Here is a 21234-nt window from a genome sequence, read left to right as displayed (position 1 = left end):
AGGAAGAAGGGAGGGATGGGAGGAAGTGTCCTACTTCTCATTATCCTGTTCTCATTTTGATTTGTAATAATTCATTTAATTTCCCTGTTTTGCCTGTGATGGTAATTGGTGAATGACATCTCCCTGCCCTTATCCCAACTCATAAGCCCTTTGTTATATTTTCTCTTCCCTGTCCAGGGAGGGAGGAGAAAGAGGGAAGGGAAGGGAAGGGAAGAGGAGGGAAGTGACAGAACAGCATTGGTGGGTGTCTGACCTCCAGCCAGGCTCAAACCACCACACCTGGTCCTGCTGGCCACACTGGTTTTGATACAAACCAAGATGCCATTGGCCCTCTTGGCCACCTGAGCAGCCTTCTGGTGTGTGTCCAGCTGGCTGTTGACCAGCACTCCCAGGTCCTTTTCTGCTTGGCCACTCTTCAGCCACCCATCACCAAGTCTGTAGCATTGCATGGGGTTGTTTGCGAAGAAAAAAATTATTAAAAACACATACTTTTACTCAATGTTGTACTTTGCAGTAATATATTCCAGAAAGTTATACTTTGTAGTAATATGTTCCAAAATTAATTTTCTTCTATATTGATCAATATTTTTTTAGTTAATCTTTGTAGTTTGGGAAGATACTACCAAACTACACCAACATAGTAAGATGATGAAAAGGAAAATCTTCCTTCTGGCTCATTCTCAGCATGAGTTGAGGATTATTTCCAGGTAATTGATACAACCTGATTGCTTGGAAAAAAAATATTCCTCAAGTTTCTCACTAGTGTTATCAGATACTCAATAGCACATGCATCTTATGTGCAATTACCAGACGTCTCTCCAAAATTCCATCATATTTATTTTGTTATATTAGCAGATTGACATCTACTGTTCCCATTGAATACTTATGATAAGCTAGGTGAGCAGGCTGAATCCATTTTAGGGAAATGTAACCTTCATCATTTTACCCAGGAAAACATTTTCTAACAAATTGTGCAGCAATGTCAAAAGGCAATAGAGCTCCTCAATAATAAATCCTTTTCAAATTGCATCAGTTTTGCCCTGGTTAACTAATTTTGTGTAATGTCCTCCTGAACATCCACGGGAGTAACTGAGTAAAGCAAGTAGTCCTGCATCTGTTTATTTCTATAGATTGTTTATATACTTATCTAACAGTCTGAAATAATGTTTATTAATAATCAAGATTTTAGTAGTGATAAATTTTCACAGTTTATATGCACTAAGTTTCTTACTAAGATAGAGTGTAAAGCTCACTTTAATAAAAAATAGTAAATATTACATACTAGATATGTAGAAAAAATGGACTATATGAATACAGTTACTGGAATGTTTGTTTTGCACTAGTGGACAGGTCTGTGGATCTTTACAGATCTAGATCCCACACAGAGAAATATGTGGGTAGAGGCAAGCTTAAACTTTTTTTTACAATAAACAGATTTCTAGAAGAAAAATAAAAGTTATACTGATATAAATTTTGAAAGTTCTAAATTAGATATAAGATGTTTGGCTGATTGGTTAAATATAGAATTAAATGACAATATACACTCAAGATGCTCTGACACTGGCTTTTCAGATACTGCATCATTAAGAATAAACAGTGATGGTATGGAGAAGTTAGTAGGATAGTTGAATGTCTTCAGCTGAAGTTGACACTCCAATAAATTTTCACATTGGTGATATATACATACACACACACACATATATATATACATCATCATGTGCTAAATTTCTTAGACTGATATTAATATAAATGGGAAAGCATTTGTCTTACCCAAGACGACAACTTTTTTTCCTTTCTTTTTTATTACTTCTAAGGGTTTCCTTTAGTAGTATTTCTTGAGATATTTGTAAGGGGAAAGGGTTTGTTCTGTGACAGCAGATTTTCATGCTGAATGACTTTGTATTTCTGCTGAGAGCTGTCCAGTGTTGACCACTGTAAGAGCAGAGTACTGTAAGATTTTTGCTCTTGATTTGCATACAACCATTTTTTCAAGGCTGTGCCTTTGACTGCCAACTGAACAGGTTCACACAGCTAAACAGTTTGAGCAGTTTTTCTAAATTGCTGCAGAAAGTCTGAAGCAATTTCTAAGAGAAAGAATTAAATGTTGCACAGGTATGTTCAAGAAGATGTGGAAAAATTTACCATTTTGTGAAGTCTGCCATTTTTCGCACACACTTTTAGACACAGTATCAATCTTTGTAAGCAAGGAATAAAAGGTATCCGTGGCAAGAATAGGTAAGTAACATTAAAAGTTTGGGAAAGATGCTTCAGAAGAAAATAAATTGTCCTTCTTTATATATGCTTCAGTTCAAACATTGCCAAATCTCTATTTGTCCTGACTTGTGCACTGGCCATGTAAGCTGCTCTGGAGATGATATTATCTGTGGGCTTTTTGAAGTACCAAATAATTTCTGGATGCCATAGCTTTATAATCACACAAAAGTCTGCAACGGGTTGGCATTTATTCTGTGAAATTATTTACTAGAAGTGCAACTTAGTAGTTGTCTTCCTCTTTTTCTTCAATCTTCCCTTAAACTCACTTTCTCTTGCAGATTTTTGGTCCTTCTTTTCTCTTTTCAATGCCTGTTGTTCTATTCCCCTTTTTTCCTCATTCTGTCCTTTATAGTAATTATATTTTCTCATTTTCTGTTATGTTTTCTGTAACTACAAGTGAGCTTTAGCTTGTTCCTGCCATTGTGAGATTTACTCCCTATCATTAGGTTTTTTCTAGTATTTTTGTTAGACCTTCAAATCTTCCTTCTGTCCATCCCTCAAATCCATCAAATTCATGTCCTTCCAACACATGCTGGAATTGACTCCAAGGTTTTAACCCTTCGTATTCATGAGAAGTGCACTGTATTCTGAAAGCAGGAAGGAGGACCCAGAGATGTGATCTTGATCTGGCTCAGCTTGATCAGTACCTCAAAACAGGTGAATATTCTGAATTAGTGGAGGAGATGCTGAAGCAATAGTTGAACAAACCTCTCAAAGTTTCACATTATAAGATCTTATTAATTTCCAATAATCATTAAAAAAAAAGATAAAAAAAAAGAGGAAAAAAGAAAATAGCTAAATGTGTAGAGCACTCAGTTTGTAATCTCATGCACGAGATGGATATTGTATTCTAATTCTAAGACCTGCACTCTGATCATGTAGCTAATGCCACATCATAAATGGAGGCATTTGCTGAACACGTTTTATTCAGGGAAGTCAGGTTTTTAGTCCATATTTCTAGTTCTAAAACCTGGTGTTCAAAAACCTGTTTGACCCTTCTCTGGGACTGTGCAGAACATCCATTATAACTGGAAAGAGGAACCTTGGTCTCTGTATTATGCAAGTTTTTCCCTTGTGTCTTGGCAAGAATCTATAAATTTGTAGTTTTAACTGGGATAAATGTGTGATGTTACCAAGGGCAATAGTGATAAACCTTTGGCTTCCTACACTTGAGAAACGTATGCATGTATGTAGTTCATAAAGTGTTTTATAGAATATATTGCTTTTAAAAGGAAAGTAACCAGCTGTTAATGTAGATCTTACGTACAGGACCTTAAAAACATGGGCCCTGATAAGCAGTGTTTATTTAAATACTTTAGCTGAACATACCTAGAAGTCATAATGACACAACTTAGTGAAATTTGTTCTAAGGTTTATGTTCATGTTGAAAATGTTTTATGTTTTTTATTCAGAAATTGATATTTTTCCTTCAGACTCTGTCCTGCTCTCACATTGTCTCACAAACACATGCATATCTCATGTTTTTTATCTCAGGACGCTGTGTAAGCCATTTATTATTGACTTTTCTTCTCTTTGAAACAGCATCTGCCCACATAGTTAAAAAACAATTGTCTGTAGATTTCCTCCTCTCCATGCAGACGTATGTGGGTGAGGAGTATTTAAACTGGTTGTAAACTCAAGGAAATAACTATCAATTCCCTCATTGCTGAAGACAGATTCAGGAAAAGGATCAAAACTGAAGTGAATATGAGATTTTCCAATTTGAGAGGGATAAAGGAATGTGATGAATTCCCAAGATTATTGGCATGTTTGTTCTGTTTCTCCCATATACATATTAGTGTGATTTGTGCCTGTTTGGCCAAATATGCTGCTGCCTAAGAACTATTGTAGCTGTATTAAGAGTTGTGCTGAGTTTTGGAAGACTCAGTACTGTTACTGGAAATACTGGTTACATAGCTTTCAGAATCCTTTAAACAAATCACACTCCCTAAGGACAGCCCATGTATTCCTTTCAAACCCTATGTTGCAAGTAATGTAAAACAAATTGCTAACAGCTTTGTGGTAAAGGAGAATGTTTCTCTCTGGTAGTCTTTCTTCTCTGTTTCATGTTGCTCTTTTTCACACATCTCTTTCTCTGCATATGGGGGTGGCAGAACATAGGCTTACAGATAATTGAGCTTGCTGTTTGTTTCCTGACGAGCTCCCACAAACATATTTTTAAATCCTTGAATTTGGGTTGCTGGCTGCAAAGTTGCATATATTTGTGTAATATATATCACTTCATTCCATCTACACTTACCATTTTTTTTCTCCAGAGTGAAATTCATACAGTGTTTTGTGTTTGCTATAAATACACATCTCAGCTGTATTTCTATCCTTTGTGTCAACATTAAAATTCCCTTGTTCTATGTTTAGCTTGAATAATTACCAAACCATTTGCAATTAGAACTCTAGGATATGACCTCACAGTGATTTATTCCTTCGTTTCTTTCTGTATTTAATGCATTTCAGATACTGAAAATACCAAATCTTTGTCCTTTTATTTTGATGTTTATCAGTAATGGAAACATTCCAAAACAATCAGCCAAATACCTATGCTTTGTTCATTTATTGCCTTCTCTGAAGATAAATTGACTGTACTCAACTCTCTTCAGCATTTTTCTTCACCCAGATATTATTGCCTTGTGCAGCCACCCCAAGGTGACTGTTATCACTTAATTAAATCCTTGCACGCTGGGAAGAAAAAACAACATTGTTCGTTCATAACCCCAAGGAGGTGTGCTTTTTTTTTTTTTTTTTCTTTAAGCCACTAAGCTTTTTCCTTGTTTTATTAACTTATTCCTGGCTGCGGCAAGACATACTTTGTTGATGAGCAAAAGGTTGTATTAGCTTTTTATTTTCTGGGTAAACTTATCTTTTCTCTGGGAAGAAAACTGTGGGCATTACAACAAAGAAGAAAAATGGGATCTCTCCAAACCCTGCAATTCTAGTAAAGGTCTGTGTAAACATCAAGCCAGTAAAGAGAAACAGGGGAGTAGCAGGAAGGAAATGAGAAAATAAAATGCAAACATAAAATTGGAACAAGACAAAAAAATAAGATGACGTGTATATACACAGAGAAACTACTGCAGTGCTAAGGGAAAATTGGCATAAGGAATAGTATTTCTGAAGAGAAAAATATATCAGGGCTCTTTATGGTACTGTCTAGGGCAGCATCTTTTTATTAGCCTCTTGGTTAATGTCCTCTCTCTGTCTATTGATTTTAGACTACATAACACTTGCTTTTACCTTTGCATTTTCTTTTCCATAATGCATAATCCTCCCTGAAAACTGTAAGAGGAAATATTGCAGATGAGCCAGTCATTGAATATGTGAGATCTATGATTTGTTTTTAAGTTGTTTCAAGCACAATAGTTCATATGGGAAAGTTCATTTGAAGTAGTGAGTTGCCGGAATACGTACAATGGTTTAGCTGCATATTCCTTGTTTCTAGTCCATTAAATGTAGGACCAGAAAATAGGTTTATCTACTCTAAAACTGGGGCTCAAGCAACCATATGTATTTGTTCATGATGTTAAATCATTTTGCCACCTGCTGTGTTCAACAAGCATTTGCAAATAATAAATGTGATTTGAAGCTGTGGTATTTGCAACAGCAGTTTATGATATCATTTGTATAGAAGCATAACATTTCAGTGAGTGATAAGAAAGAGCTTTTAAGGAGTTGGATAATCGTGATTTTTGGAATTAATCACTTATTATCTGCAGACTGTAATTATTGTAGGTCAGAGAAAGTAGTACAAGTTCATATATGAGACACAAAATATTGATAGAATTGTGCAGCTTTGCTTCAAATCTGGTATGTCTGTACTTTGTATCAGTAGTTAGTCTCTGGAAATTCCCTTTGCGTAATAAAGTTTCACCCTAAATTCTGGGATTTCTTTTTATTCTGTGCATTTAAATTCTTTTCTGTGGCTTTGCAAATCTAATTTTACAATGTTTATACAGCTTAAATTTCTGTTTTAAAAATAACAAAAATCTTTCCGTTTACCTTTACAGATAAACAGAAATGCTTTCCAATCTGTGTGCAATGGATTTGCCATCCACATATTTTAAACTACACTCAGGGTTTTTTGTCTAATCTATTTTATCTTCAAAGCCTGTAGACTTACAGTTATCTGCACATCTTATTGAATGTATTTAAAAGTTAATAGAATCCTCTTTTATTTGGAATAAAGGCAATATATTGCAAATTCTTCAAGACTTTAGGTTTGGTTTGGTTTGGTTTCAGATTGCCATTAAAGAGTGGTTTTGGAAACACTAATTCTGCAGTGAATTAGGTTTTCCTGTCAACAGAGTGAGATTACTCAGTAAGAGATTTTTTTAGGAGTTGGCTGTAGGTAGAATCTGATATGTAAATTTGGGACACTAATTTGAAATAGTTGTTGTATGTACATACTTTCTGTTTGCTTTCCAAAACTGATTTTGACAGATTTTTTTCTTTCCTTTTTCATTCCCTACTGGAAATTCTAGTTCTACATTTATTGTATATATGATTTTTTTATTAATTGTCTTACTAGTTTTTGATATCAGTGGGTGGCATAGCAACTTCATTGAAGGATTGGGAAATGGCATAGGAAGCCTGTGAGGGAGAGCTTGATTCCGACAAGGTTTAGGTATAAATATATTGCAAGATATATTGCAGTTTGAAACAAGGATGATTTAAAGTTTCATATGCCATTAATGTCCGTCTTGTAGGGGTCAAAAAGTGTTCTGAATTTCTAAGCACTCTAGTGAGTTTATTTTATTTTCCATTAAAATTTTAATTTAGAAATAAACCCAGACTTAAGTATGCCAGGAAATCTCCTCAAGCTGAATCGTAATCCTGCTAAGGACTGTAACTAGGCTGAAAAAACTGTTTAGATTTTAAACCCTAGTCAGAACTCAAACAATCTTCTCAGATGTGGAAAACATTTGGTTATATTTCTGTTGCAGTTATCTTGTGTGTGTGTGCTTCTGCTCTTTCCCATCTGGTTTGAAACCAGAGTCAGGGAATGACTTATAAAATACCATTTCTTTTTCACTATAGTGACTGAAAACAGATTGAAGAAATTCATATATATGTCGGAACTCATTAAAGCATGACCACTTAAATTTATTTATTTTAAGTTGGAGGGGTTTATGCCAATTAAAATGGCAAATTTACATGCAGAAGTCTATCTATACCACTTCTGTGTGCTGTGGCAGGCAGCATGTTCATTTGGGCATGGCAATGGAACAAAATCTGAGCTGCAAAGACATTCACATGGCAGCATAAAAGATACTGGCAGTGCAGTTTGACAGGAATAGGGGTAATAGTTTTAAATTAAAATAGGGTAGATTCAGAGTAGATATGAGGAAGAAATTTTTTATGATGAGGGTAATGAAACACTGGCACAGGTTGCCCAGAGAAGTTATGAATGTCCCATCCCTGGAAACATTCAAAGTCAGGTTGGACAGGGATTTGAGCAACCTGATCTATTTGATGTCCCTGTTCATTTCAGGGAGGCTGGAGATAGATGGTCTTTAAAGGTCCCTTCCAGCCCAAACCACTCTATGCTTCTATTTGATTTTGGCTCAATGTAGTTTTTCAGTGATTTAAAGAAAGGGAAAAAGATGGAGAAAAGGTGAAGAACATGTATGTTATTGCTTAAGGTCTAAAAGTAGACAGCTCTGAAGACAGGAGACAACTGCAAATATATGGAACTTTGTTGTGTTATATGATATTTCTTTAGTAATTTTAATACTAGTTTGTGATATCAGTGGGTGTCTTCATTGCAGAATTGGTGCAGGAAACTTCTGAGGGAGAATTTAATTCCAACAATGCTGATCTTGAAATGTATGACAGCAGAAAGAAGAAAAACATCACAGTGAAAGCAAAAAAGCTGGGATGCTACACTCACATTTTAAACACTCTATGTATAAAGCATCATAATAAGAATTTAGAAGTGTTTCCTTGGTTTTCTCTGGGTGATTCTGAATAACAGGAAAATGGTGCTAACATTTGATTTGGCAAGAGGAGGAGTTTACTTTCATCACTTTTATTTATGGAGGCACTTTTTACCACAGTCATACTAGAGAGAGACTAAGCTTCAGGTCTCTTACCAGAATTGGAGTGAATCAGATAGTAACAGAGGAGAGCAATCATGTCAGTACCTACTTGGGACACACAATACAGCATATAGATTTTTGACAGGTGCACTAAATAGCGTTAGGACTGGTGATGTCAAGACTTATTCAGGGCTCTTTAGATAATGCAGTGTTGTGGATTATTGGCACAACAACAGCTACTGTACTCCGCACTTTTAAGGAAGTCTTGAGCACCCTTTGATGAGCAGGTTACTGATACTTTATGCTGCAGCTGCTGCAGCTGATCCAGGGCACCCCTTAAGGGAATAGCATAATAATTTGTCTGCACACTAAAACCCTGTGTAAAAATACAGATGAACATTTTCTGTCTCTAAAAGGAAAAAAGATATTATTAGTTGAAACCTTGTGTTTCTGGCTTCTGGACAAATCATAACTCACTTACCAGTCCCCACGCTAGAGAATAGGATTTTATTATGGAAATACAAACAGACCCTTAATTATCACAGCAGTCAGAGGTGCCACTGTAATATATTAGCTTGTATTTTACAAAGAATATAAACCTTTTTCATTGGAAGAGCTGCTCTGTGCTGTTGATATGCTTGAATTTATGCAATGAGTTGGTAAACAGCAAAATCCATACTTATCTTTATCAACACAGGCATTAGAGGTGAGCTTGGGAAAAAAAAAAAAGGGAGGGAGGGAGGGAGGGAGGGAGGGAGGGAGGGAGGGAGGGAGGGAGGGAGGGAGGGAGAAACACAGTATTTCTTCATAGCCTAGGGTGAGATTAGAGACCTGTTGAAGGCAAACCTACATACTGTCTTCTCACCTGGTCTCATATTCCAGCTGTGAAACAGAAGTGGAAGGTCAACAAAGCAATAGTGTTTTGTAGTGGCAAACTGAGTTGATTTCCTCACATTCATTCAGGACCAGACCTCCAGTTCCCTCACAATAATTGATTTCACATAAATGTGCATTTCCCACTTTTGTGTGAAATGTACTTCTGGACTGAAGCACTGTAAGCTCAAAACCCTTGTACAAAGTATTGCAACCCAGCATAAAGATACCTGCTTTACTGTGAAGAATGTTGATGTTGTGGATAATTATTTTAGGGGAAGATTTTGAACTATTTTTATTATTTATGAAATATCCAATTTGTTTCGGAAATTTGTTTGTCCCATGTAGTGTCAGGGTTCCTGTATTCCTTGCACAGCTAAGTGAATGGAAATCTAAGCTTCTGTGAGAACCAGAATAGCACAGCATAGTTTTGTATAGATTTGCATCCTGTCTTGTACTGATTTTTGTGCCTTCAGACAGTGTAACCTGAGTATTTTTCAGTGATCAGGACATTTGAAAGGTCTCTGTTCCATGATGTATAATAGAAACTCATAGTCCAGCTTTTACTGCTGCAAAGGGTCTCAGAGGTCTCATCTCAATTTTAAATCAATTTTCTCTAAACCTGCAGGAATTTCTCTAAGACCTCTGTTAAATTTGGAAAAAAACCTAACTATGTATTTGAATGCTGTTAGTGGGGTAAGTAGAGAAAGACATGCAGAGTAGATTAAACAATCTTCAGAGCTGCAAGCATCATTTCAAAATACAAACCTAAGGGGGTTATAGTTTTGTGGGCTTTTTTCCCCTCCCTTTTTTTTTCCATGTCTCAATAAACCCATCTTCTAGTAACTAGCACGTTCTGACTTGTGTCAGTCCAGATTCGAGGATTCAAGCCACAAGATTAGGGATTCAAAAGGCAGTAACAATTCTGCAGGCTTCTGTGTACTGGTTTTTAGTGGAAAAGTGAATGGCTGTTTTAATTTAGCCCAGCTGTCTATGCATCCTGGAAGACTTCAGAGAGAATGTGTGTGGAACTGCTCCACACTCCCATAGGTGGAGGAAGAGTGGGTATAACTAAAGGATCTCCTGCATTAGGTCAAGGATTAATGACAGCTGGAGGAACTCTTAGCAGATTAGGACCAGATTCTGTCTTCTTTGCCTTATAATATGGAATAAGAGGCTGAAGATAAGAACATGAGTTTTTGATTATTTTTTTCCATGTATCTTAAAGGGTTACAGTTAGAAACAGCACTGTGTTGGGTAGACTATGGATTTATTCTTAATGTTCCGTGTTCTTATTATATCTGTATTCCATTGTCTGGAAAGAATTCTCAATATGTTCTTCTTTCAAGAAGAGCATAAATCAGAACGATATGCTAGTCAACTCAACTCAATTTCTCATTCAAATCTATTTTGGTTGTATGTATTGCCATCTAATAGATTAAATATGGTAAACACAAGCCCCTCATCCTGTTCTTCCTTGAACACAGCCTCTCTGCTTCATATGCATGAAATTGTGTGAGGCAAGTGAGAACACATATTCAGGTCTGGGGTAGAGGTCGAATTCTAGCAAGCCAATTGTCAGGATCAATCACTGCAGCATCTGAGTACCTCTTGAGTACACAGATAATATTTTAAGAGTGAAATTAACTCTCTATAAAAAATTCTTCCTTTTAGTTTATTCACCTAGGTTTTTGGACAACTGATATTTAGCTACCTTTATCTGTTTGCTTTCACATAGTGTCAGGTTGTGTAGATTGACAGAAAAGCTAACCAAACATGCAAATTCACAACGAATAAAGACCAATTTGAACTGAGTTTACAGAAACTGAAATATTTATATGTAGCATAAAAGGGCTTTAAATTTGCAGCTTGGGAAACAATAACATTCACAAGAATGCTTATTGTTCCCACAATTAGTTTTGCTTCCACTTGCCCAGTGTTTCAGTCAGATCAGGTTCCCACAATCTCTTGCTGTGTGGTCAGGGGACTCAAGCCCTCATTCTGCCAGCTCTGTGTATCTTAGCTCCTGCTGCTGCATCACCTTACTTTTTCACTTTTGGCACTTATTTAGTAAATTTTATGCAGGTGCATACTTTGTCAAGTATTTTACTCAGGGCAGCACCTCTCAGTGCAGAAATACATAGCTGATTGTAATATTTGTACCACCAAAGGGCAGGAACCACTTATGAATACATAGTGTTCAAGACAAAGGCAGTCCACAGACGTACACTTAATCCTGACCCAAAGTGATCACTTTCTCAAGGGAAGAGATACATAATGTAATCTCCGTATGACAAGTCTCACCCTAAATAAATAAACCTGATTGCATTATGTAGCATGCAGTTATTATAATCACAATCTCATGTCCAAAGGGTCTGGAACCAGCACTAGGACCTCTAGGAATCCTAAATAATGGAAGGTTAGGAACTTATCAGAAATCATAAAGATAAAAGTTCAGTACTTTAATACATGACTTCACAGGGTGGTTTGAGACAATGCAGCAATATAGAATGGCCTTCTAGACAAAATAATATTTCTGTATATGGGGTAGAGATTCCTAGAAGTCATTTATTGGTTTTGTACTCAAAAAATTGTCAAACTCTTAATCTCAGATTTTTTTTTTTTTTTTAATATCCATCACTTAGAAATCTGTAATCTTGCTGTGATTCTCAAACTTACCTCTGATACTTGTCAATATATTATCAGCGAACAGTCCAGGGAATACATCTTAAGATCTCGACTGCCACCTTTAAATATTTTTCTTGCCTCTAAACTTTTGTCTTCTACACTTCCTACTTTTGCAATCATTCTGTTCTGGAATAACATATGTTTTTTTCATAATCAAGTAGTAAAACTGCCACTGCAAGTTTTTGCTGGTTTGGATGTATAAACATAATTATTCTGTAAGTCTGCGAAAGACGCATCAAGGGAATCAGTAAAGTTTACTCCTCCTCCTTCATTTCTTGGCTTTGAGCTGTAAAGCAGACCTCCTTATTATTGACAAATTTATTTTTTGGCACTCCCTTGTTGTCATAAATTGCATCCTGACCACACGAGCAAAGAGCACGAAAATGACAAATTAGGAAGCTGGCATCAAAGTCCGTGCTAACCACATCCTTTGAGTTTGTCCCCTTACCTCATCTCTTTTACTGTAGTTGTTTTGGTGCCAAATGCATGCTGCCTTGTTGCCAAGTATGTGTCATTAATTCACAAGGAGTCTATGGTCATGTAACCATATAAGTGTTATGGTGGACTGTGATTGAAAAAATGGCAGCAGTATGAGAGTTGAAAACTGGGATTTCTATGTGTTTTATGTTGGGATTTTTGCTCAGTGGCAAAAAGCTTGTAGCCCAAGGAAGGCTGAAATAATTCCTATATCTATTTAATTTTTTTTTTTTTATTTAGGCTTTTGTTTTGTTTATTTGGGGTTGGTTTGTTTGTTTGTTTGCAAGGGATTAAAAAGATGGAAGAGGCCAAATAAAGCTTTTAGAGATTTGTGTAAGTCATTAGATGATCAAACTTCAGTTGCTCATTTTTATTCGTGTGTATCAAATGTATCCCATGTAAAATCCTATTTCCCAGCACAATACTCCAATTGTCTCATAGTACTTAATTGTGAAAGCCCAAGGTCAGATTTTCCACCTAAGTAGTTATGCTTTTGCATGTTTGTTGAGGTTGCTGGAGGATATTGCTCTGATATCTTAATAATGAGAGCACAGAAGATGGATACTGAGACCAGATTTGTTAGCCATCATTTATGCCTTTTATTTCATTTTAACCCTCCTTCCACAAATGGTTGCCTTATTGAAGTGAAACTTGCTTTTTTGTTTCTTTCTTTAGTAAGTCATATTTTTTAAGCCATGTTGTGACTCAATCGATAAATAAATAACGCAATTGTATGTACATTATAACAGAGGGCCTATGTTCTTTCATAAATGTCAGTTGCATCCAGTGCTTCCTCTCTTTTAAAAAGGGTGAAATATTTTTGCAGTTATCAAATTTTGTATGTCTAATTGGTGACAGGCGTTGTCCTTAAATAAATGCTCAGGTTCAGTTATAATATCTCTATGTTATAAGAATGAAAAATTCTAATTAGGATGATCTGTTTTCCAGGAAAAAGTTTAGTATATCAGTTAGTCTGTTTTATCAGGGGTAATATTCCCTTCTCCAGCCCCTAACTCCTGCTCAGAGCCTGAATGAGAAAAGCATCACAGATGCATGCTGCATTGGACAAAGAACACATGCATGCATTTAAATCATGTATATCTTACTTTTTACTGATGTAATTGTGAAATATGTCCTTTTTGCATTCATAATTAGGGGGTGGAACAGATGGTGAAGGCTTAGTTTAAAATAATCTGTCATTAAAATAACCTAGCCTACTGGTAATTCTTCACTCTAACTGGAGTTTAGGTCAGGGTAACAGGGTTTTTTGAAGCATTGGAATACACTAGAAAGAATTAGGGACTTCATGGATAGTGTGAAATATGAGGATATTCTCCAGAAGGACACCGTAGTAAGACTCCAGTGAATTAAATTTGCCTGTAGTGGGAATATGCAAAAATGGCTGGGACAAAATTCCTCTGACAAATATAAATCCATTTACTATGATGCATTATACATAAGTGCATATTCGGTCAAAGTGGTGCACTAGGTTTCATATCCTGAAAGGAAATAACCTCACTATGCTTCAAATACTATAAAAGGCAGTGAGTATTTTGGGTTAAAAACCTGTGCTTTACATTTTTGTATTATTCTGATGTCAGAGGATATAAATTATAATAATTTGCATTATTGTTCTGGGGTGCTGTAGCTAGTGACTTTTAAATCTGAGTCTCACTTCCTTCATGTCTACCACATTGACTTCCTCGTATGTGACAAAGAAAAATTTGTATCAGTCCTGCCTGGCTAATTTAGAACACTTTTCAGGAAAAAGAAAACTGGTTCAATAAATCAGATACTTGCATGTCTTTAAAGCATTTATTTTAGTGTTCCCTTCAAGATTTCATTCTTTAACAGCTTTGAAGAGAGCATATAGATTTCAGCATGGTATTATGATAAATCTTCTTGAGGAGGGGCAAGCATTAACATTTGTGTCGGTTCTTTTTCATCTTAATCCAACCTTGGTTAATAATCAGAAAATTCTACATAGTGGGTAAGAAGATGTAATTAACCCTTTGACCCCAGAATCTTAATTGGCGCCTGTTGAAAACAGTGGGGCAGTTAAAAAAAAAATAAATTAAAAAGTAGCCTGTGGTGATTGAAACAGCATAATACATAATGGTTTTCTGAAATCAAAAGTAATAGAGAGCTTCAGCTTTAATCACATTTTGCATAAAGCCAGTAAGTGTAGTTTTAAACAAGAAGTTGCCAGTCTACCTTAAATTGGATTGTGCTCAAAATTGGCATTTGGGGTCACCCTGACCCTTTCTCAGCTGCCACACTAGATGAGATAGAAGTATGTTTATGACAGTCAACTTCATTTTCTTTAAAAAAGAGAAATTAAGTCGAGAAAATTTTCCTTCTATTCATGGTCTCTCCTTCGATGAAAATAGGACATTGCAAAAACCCAGTTACCTTTTCAGACCCTATTTTTATATTATAGTTAACTCTGGAATGTCCAGAACAGAAATCCTTCTACCTGTGAACTACATTGAAACTGCTCAGAAATTCTGGCTGGAAAGCACTGTGGTCCTCCTTTTAAAAGAGATATTTGAAAGCTGACTCAATCCACTACCCTTCTCTCATTTATTTTGTTCTTAGTTATACATAAGTAACATGAATAATACTTCCAGATATTTCTCATTAAAACAAAATTGTTTGTGAATATGTAGTATCCAGTGGTCTCACATACTCTTCTCCAGTATATAACATAATCTGTGTTATGTTGTCTTGCACCTTCTCTGAAGTCTGCTGCTCTCTTGGCATGCACAAAGGACGTACGCTTTATGAAAAATTGAAAAATTTCAACACGCATTACTTAAATAATAAATATTCATAAATAATACCTATGAATAACGAATGAGGCAGTCCTTCAGAACTACTGTTTGACCTGTAAAAGGAACAACAACATTGTCACAAAAGTGGTCTGTCTCAGCCCTTTCATACTGGTGGGAGGAACTGCCTTGCATTGGAAGATGCCTATTTCTCCTCCTATTTTTATTGTCATTTTTCTTAGGTATTAGAACTTGAGCTTAGTACTTGGAGCTTTTGTTTTAAGGTCTTTGTATTTGGGGTATGAAAGGAATTAGGTGTCCATTTGCTGTTAATCAGTGGCTCTTTCAAAATACAATTCAATAAACTTCCTCATTTTGTTCTATCGAACAAAATGCTGAATTTGGTCAGTAGTTGCACATAAGCATAGCTCCAGAGAGGTGGAAAAAGAAATTGAGAAAGAATGACCATGACTCATTAGTCTCAGCCGGCTTAATGAACAAATTTTATGTCACAGAAAGTGACTAATCATATCCAAAGGTGTTGGTGTGCTGCATTGGCCCTGCCAGTCCTTTGGTGCTGCCTCCTTAGTTACCTCCCTTGTAAAACTTGGGGGCAAAAGTAAGTAATATTCTTCCAGAAAGAAAGAGAAAAAAAGACTAAACAAGTAAAGCTAATAAAGTAACACTATTTAAAGGAAAGGAGAGACTCACAATTAATGGCAAGGAAAAGTAGCAAGTGCTTAAGAAGACTAACATTTCTCACTTCAACACCCTTCCAGTTGCTGATGACTTACAAACTTCATCCATGGAGGCTGAAACTTCTTTGAACATGAACAGCTATGTCCGCTAGAGATAGTTTGTTTATATTTTTCCCAGCAAAACTGGTTTCAGACAATTTCAAAACTACAGAGTGAAAAATTTCTACCTAATCGATACTCAAAGCTTTCTTTAAACTTGTGTTTCATTAAGCCTGAATTCCTAAATAAGATGATGTGCATAAAAGATTCAGAAAAGACATCAGTGACTCAGAGAATTATTTTTTCTGTCTCTTTGAAAACTTTGCCCAGATATGTCAGATAATTACACACTAATGCAGTGTGCTAAGCAGATGAGATCATAAATGTGCTTAAATTGTACGTCATTCTCTTGAGTAACAGAGCAAAGGGGCCCCACAAAAAGCTTCATAAAAAACTAAGAGGGAAGTTGTTTTTATATGATACACAAATAACCTATGAAACATCTTTCCTCAAAAAAGGAAGAAATCAGTCATGCCAACTGCTAAGAACGGGTTAGCAAGAAACCTCTGGTAGACTTGTCATTGCCAGTATGGATATTCCACTGTTCTGAATCATCTCTGTACATACTGTCACACCCAGGGAAACTGACTGCTGCACATAGGCCTTTAGTCTGAGTCAGTGGGACAATTTCTTCTTGTTGGTGGAGAATGGAGTTCTGTGTAGGTAGCCAGGAAGACAGTGCTGTGGTTCTGAGCTCAACAGAGGGTTAAACCAGCTTCCTCAAAGGAGCTCAGGACAGAGAATCAGGAATACTTTAACTAAGACCTTTAAAGATTTACTTTTCTGAGTAAGAGATTGTACATAGTGAGAGAGATCAGATGTGCAGAGGTTTTGATTGTCCTGGCATTGATCTAAGTTTGAACTGTTCCAAATTTTCCACCTGTTATTGATGTTAAAAATTCAAGGAAGTGATGTTAATAATTTGAGAAAGAAATGATGATGATTTATAAGAGGTCATAAATTACTTGCATAATATAAATGTTTTTACATGAAGGAGATCTATGCAGATTTACATTTTTATTAATTCATAAATATAAATTAGAGTATTTTTTAATGCCGTGTCTTTAGTAAGAGTTTGTTTTCCAATATACGGTCTATTATTTTTAGAAAACTCAGATTTTGCACTAATTCCACCACCTACTACATCAGAGAGGGGTGAACTTTTGACAAAGACAGCTTTTGACTAGCAGCCTGTTAGAAAATAGTCAAGAAGCAGAAGAATAAAAATATTTAAATCCCTCAGAAATCATGGTTGTGTATGTGCAAAGGAGTGACTATATGATTTTGTCATCATGTATCTCCGTCAAATTTATGTGCTTTTTCCTTCCAAAACCGGGCTAATCTCTCAAATGCTACAGTGAATATTTCTTTTACACGTTCATTTATCACAAGGGGATATTTGAGATGGGATTTTTGGGATTTTTCCTTATTCCTCCCAACATTTGAGCTGTTTCATACTTTTGGAGCTGTTTCAGCATTTCTAATTTCTGGAATTTTGTGATTTTACTTTTGCAATAGTCTATGATTGTTTGCCAAAAATCATCCTCATAAAAGACAGAGAGGTAAAGACATGGATGGTGTATGAAGGTATTTTCTTCCTAGTGAAGATTTGCTTCTATTCATAGAGGTATACTCCCTTCTGGAGGTGCAGTGATTTACTCTGTGTCAGTTTAGAATATAGGCCTCTGTTTAATAACTGCACTCATGTTTCAAAAGGTATGCATTAATCGCTGTAATTGTATTTTGGTTTTTGAAGTTGCAAACCACATCCAAAGACTTGAACCTGTCAAAGAAAAATCTGATCTAGACTTTTACACCAAACAGATGAAATTCATAGCATTTCTAGAGACCTAAGCTGTAAACATATTTGACAGTAATCTGCAGATTGGCTTTGTTGTCTCACAAAAGGAAAATGGTGTGTGCGTATATGAGTGTATGTGCGTGCATGTGTATGTAATCCTCAATTAATTTACAAATTATTGAGGTCCACAGCGATTTGAGTGATGGCAGGATTTTATTTTCTCCTTTTGAATTTTTGGAAATGGAAATTCTCTGCTTTGATTCTGAGCAATGGGGGGTGATTTTTTATATGCACTGCTCAATTGGAAGGTTGTTTCCCATATTTGTTTCTCCATGAAAAATAACGAACATTTAATTTTTTAATGTTTCTTCTATCAAGGAAACAATATAAATTTTATACTGTATATGGCAGATATAAGCATGGGAGAAAAATAACTTAGTAATATACTTATCAGACTTAGTAATAGACTCATATGATGTTTATTAGTATGTAGACAGAACAGAAAGGAATTGTCTTAAAGATTCAAATTAAAACCACTCTCACAAAAGTCAGAATATTTTCCTCAGTTTATTCTGTGAAACCTTTGTTTGAATCTATTTCTATTTGTAGTCTGTAATTCTTTATTAATCTATTCACTTTTTTTTTCTTCTTATTCTGTAGTCCCTGGATGGATTTGTATTTGCACTAAATCAAGAAGGAAAATTTTTGTACATTTCAGAAACTGTCTCCATCTATTTAGGCCTGTCCCAAGTAAGTACACGCTTTTAATTCTAGAATATAAGTGTGTATGATGCGTTCTTCTGTTTATTATTATTAAGGAAATAATAATTTGGCTTCTGTGTTTTCCATGGATTATTGAATTAGCTGTTTAAAGTTGCATCCTGTTCATCCTGAGACACAACTGAAAAATGTGTCTATTGTATTGAATGTTGAGATGTATAAGAAAACTTTTTGCCACAAAGGATCATTATTAATTTATTGAGAACAAATGAAGTTTCTTTTCTCAGTTTTTTTGAACTTTAAACCTCTATACCTGATAGGAAAGGGACATTCTAATAGTACTTCCCTTGTGTCCTATTACTGGATGTTTATGGAGTACCCTGCATTATCCAGGGAGCTGACACGATGACAGGGAGTCATTTGGAGTCAAGAAATGCTGAAAGAGGCCATTAAAATGTCTTGCAGGGAGGGTTCCAACAAGGACACATTTTGATGCTTTCACCAATGCTCACTAATATGAAAAGATGAATTTATAAAATATAATAATTTGGGGGGTTTTGGTTTGAGATTTTTTTTTCTTTAATTGCTCACAACTGGTTTTCAAAGATTAACAGGCAGGACAGAAGTGGGGCAAAAGTTAGTTGTTAATGTTTATTCCTGATTCTGCAGCATTCAGAAATGCTTAGCCAGAATAGCTTCGTTCTGCTTTCACTTAGAAATGAAGCAGAAATATTTTGCATGATGATTTTCAGGGAGGGACCACCTACTTCTACTGCAGTCAACCTGAGGAGGAAAAAACCCCTGAAATAATACTTATTTCAGCTACTTTAAATTGGGACCCACACAGCTATGAGGAAGCAACTATTTGTATAGGCTACTCACTGTCATTTTTTGCTGGACCCCACCAACAATTAAATGGGAAATATTAATATTTAGTGACCAAAAAAACACTGATTTTAAATATTATCAGGTGAGAATATGAATAGGGGCTCATTAAATTCTCAAAGAACACGCATGCAATTGGCTGTAATAAGTTCAGTAATTGTTATTTTGTGCTGGCTTTGGCAAACACAATGATAGAAATGGAAACAAGAGCTGTTTCTAGCTCATATCAGTATTCTTGTCTCTCATTAAAGTCCCTCTTTTTGTAATAGACTTTAATCCCTGACTTAATCTGTTTGGGAGTTAGTATCAAGAATCTCACATTTTGAAATTGGTGCACCACCATGTTGCTAATACAGTAAAGAATTGGAACTTTAATGTTTATTATTGTCTTATGTTCATATTAATCTGGTTTATGCATAGTATCCAACAAAGTCTAATAAGCCAGTAAAGAAGAAGGATGGATAATTAGTTTAAGCAGGTAAATGCTAATTAGGAAACTCCTGAAAGGCATCCATTATACACTAGCTTAAAACAAATTTTACAGCCCTGGTTAGTGGTGTAATCCAAATTCTGTCAAGGCAACTGCATTTTCTGTAATTGAGATGTGTATGTTTGCTTTGCATAACAGATGGCTCTGTATGCTTAGACTGATAGCTAGGAAAATAATAATTGCATTATTCTGGCCAAAAGAATATTAGCTCTTGGGTTTTGGCCATTTCAGTCAGTCCTCCTGCCAGCACAGCATATGCACATATATGGATTGGATTTTCAAGGAAATTGATGCATCTGGAATAGTGTGGCCATCTGAAATATCATCTGTTCAAGAAAAATTTGGCTTTAACCCTATGTTAGTCTCTTGTTAAAAGCATTTTCTGCCACTGTCTTTCAAACTATAGAGTTGATAAATCTCTCCTTACTCTGAACTCAAATCATGTTGTTAAGACTTTACACTCCATCTTGATCCATATGCATTTCAAGAAAGGGTTCAGATAAATGAAGCAATTTTCTTTGCATGTTAGAATATTGGAAATATCAGGGCAAATATTTTCATGTGCTCACCACTGAAAGTACTGAAGAAAAACTACCAAAAATCAGAACCAGTATTGTGGGTTTTCATAGAATAATAAATTAAACATACTGAGATTTACTAAAATATCTGAGTTTTTTGCTTTTCTTCTCTTCTGTCTTTATGGAGACATTTTGTATTTCTAATATCTACAGTATTTACATATTTTTGGTATATTGTTCTCTTGGTACAGCATTATATCACTAGTCTCTTAATAATTTTAAAATAAGTGCTGTAGCTACTTCCTACTAAATCACTAGTCAAAACTTATTAGTTGCTAAAAATATTAGCAGGTCTATCTCTAGAACCATTTCTCAAATATACATGGAAATGCTACAGTTTTCACCACACCAAACAAAAAATTCTTGTGAATTCTGAATTTCTGGGTTGGTGCTATGTGGTACTGTGGTTTTCTATTTCTTATACTGGAAAAAAACATCAATATACCCAATATACCCTATGCTGATACTCCAAAATTTTATATTTATATAGAAACTCCTGGTAGTGTTGCACTTAAAGGCATTATGATGTACAGTATTATTTGAAATAGCTTCATCAAGTGCTGCCTTTGGAGTCTTACTTTCTAGTCTCATTATTTCTCCAAGGCTTCATCCTTGTTTGGTGTTGTTTTGGTTATTTTTTTCTTAGTTTTCATTTTTTAACTAGCATGCACGGAAATAATGTAAAATATATTTTGTATTTGCAAAGCAAAATCTTATGTCTCCTAGATAAAGGAAAATAGTTCTTGTATTGAATCTCAGCAGGTGACAACAGTTATGGTAGTCAATTTTACTCTTTTCTGAACATTTAGAGCCAGTGGTGCAAAACAAAT

At 35.5% G+C, this 21234-nt stretch overlaps 1 protein-coding gene across 11 annotated transcripts in view; it reads left to right on the top strand.

The window, feature by feature from the left end:
* Positions 1-21234, top strand: part of NPAS3 (neuronal PAS domain protein 3) — a 591061-nt gene that overhangs the window by 393330 nt on the left and 176497 nt on the right. For all 11 annotated transcript variants that reach the window (XM_064423979.1, XM_064423977.1, XM_064423983.1 and 8 more), the window contains one exon: positions 18392-18481. In XM_064423979.1, the coding sequence (XP_064280049.1) occupies positions 18392-18481 (90 nt within the window). The remainder of the gene's footprint in view (positions 1-18391; positions 18482-21234) is intronic.

The sequence above is a fragment of the Passer domesticus genome, chromosome 6 (assembly GCF_036417665.1).
Source record: "Passer domesticus isolate bPasDom1 chromosome 6, bPasDom1.hap1, whole genome shotgun sequence".
Classification (NCBI taxonomy): Eukaryota; Metazoa; Chordata; class Aves; order Passeriformes; family Passeridae; genus Passer; species Passer domesticus.
Note: the sequence above shows the minus strand (reverse complement) of the source record. Positions and strands in the feature narration are given on the sequence as shown.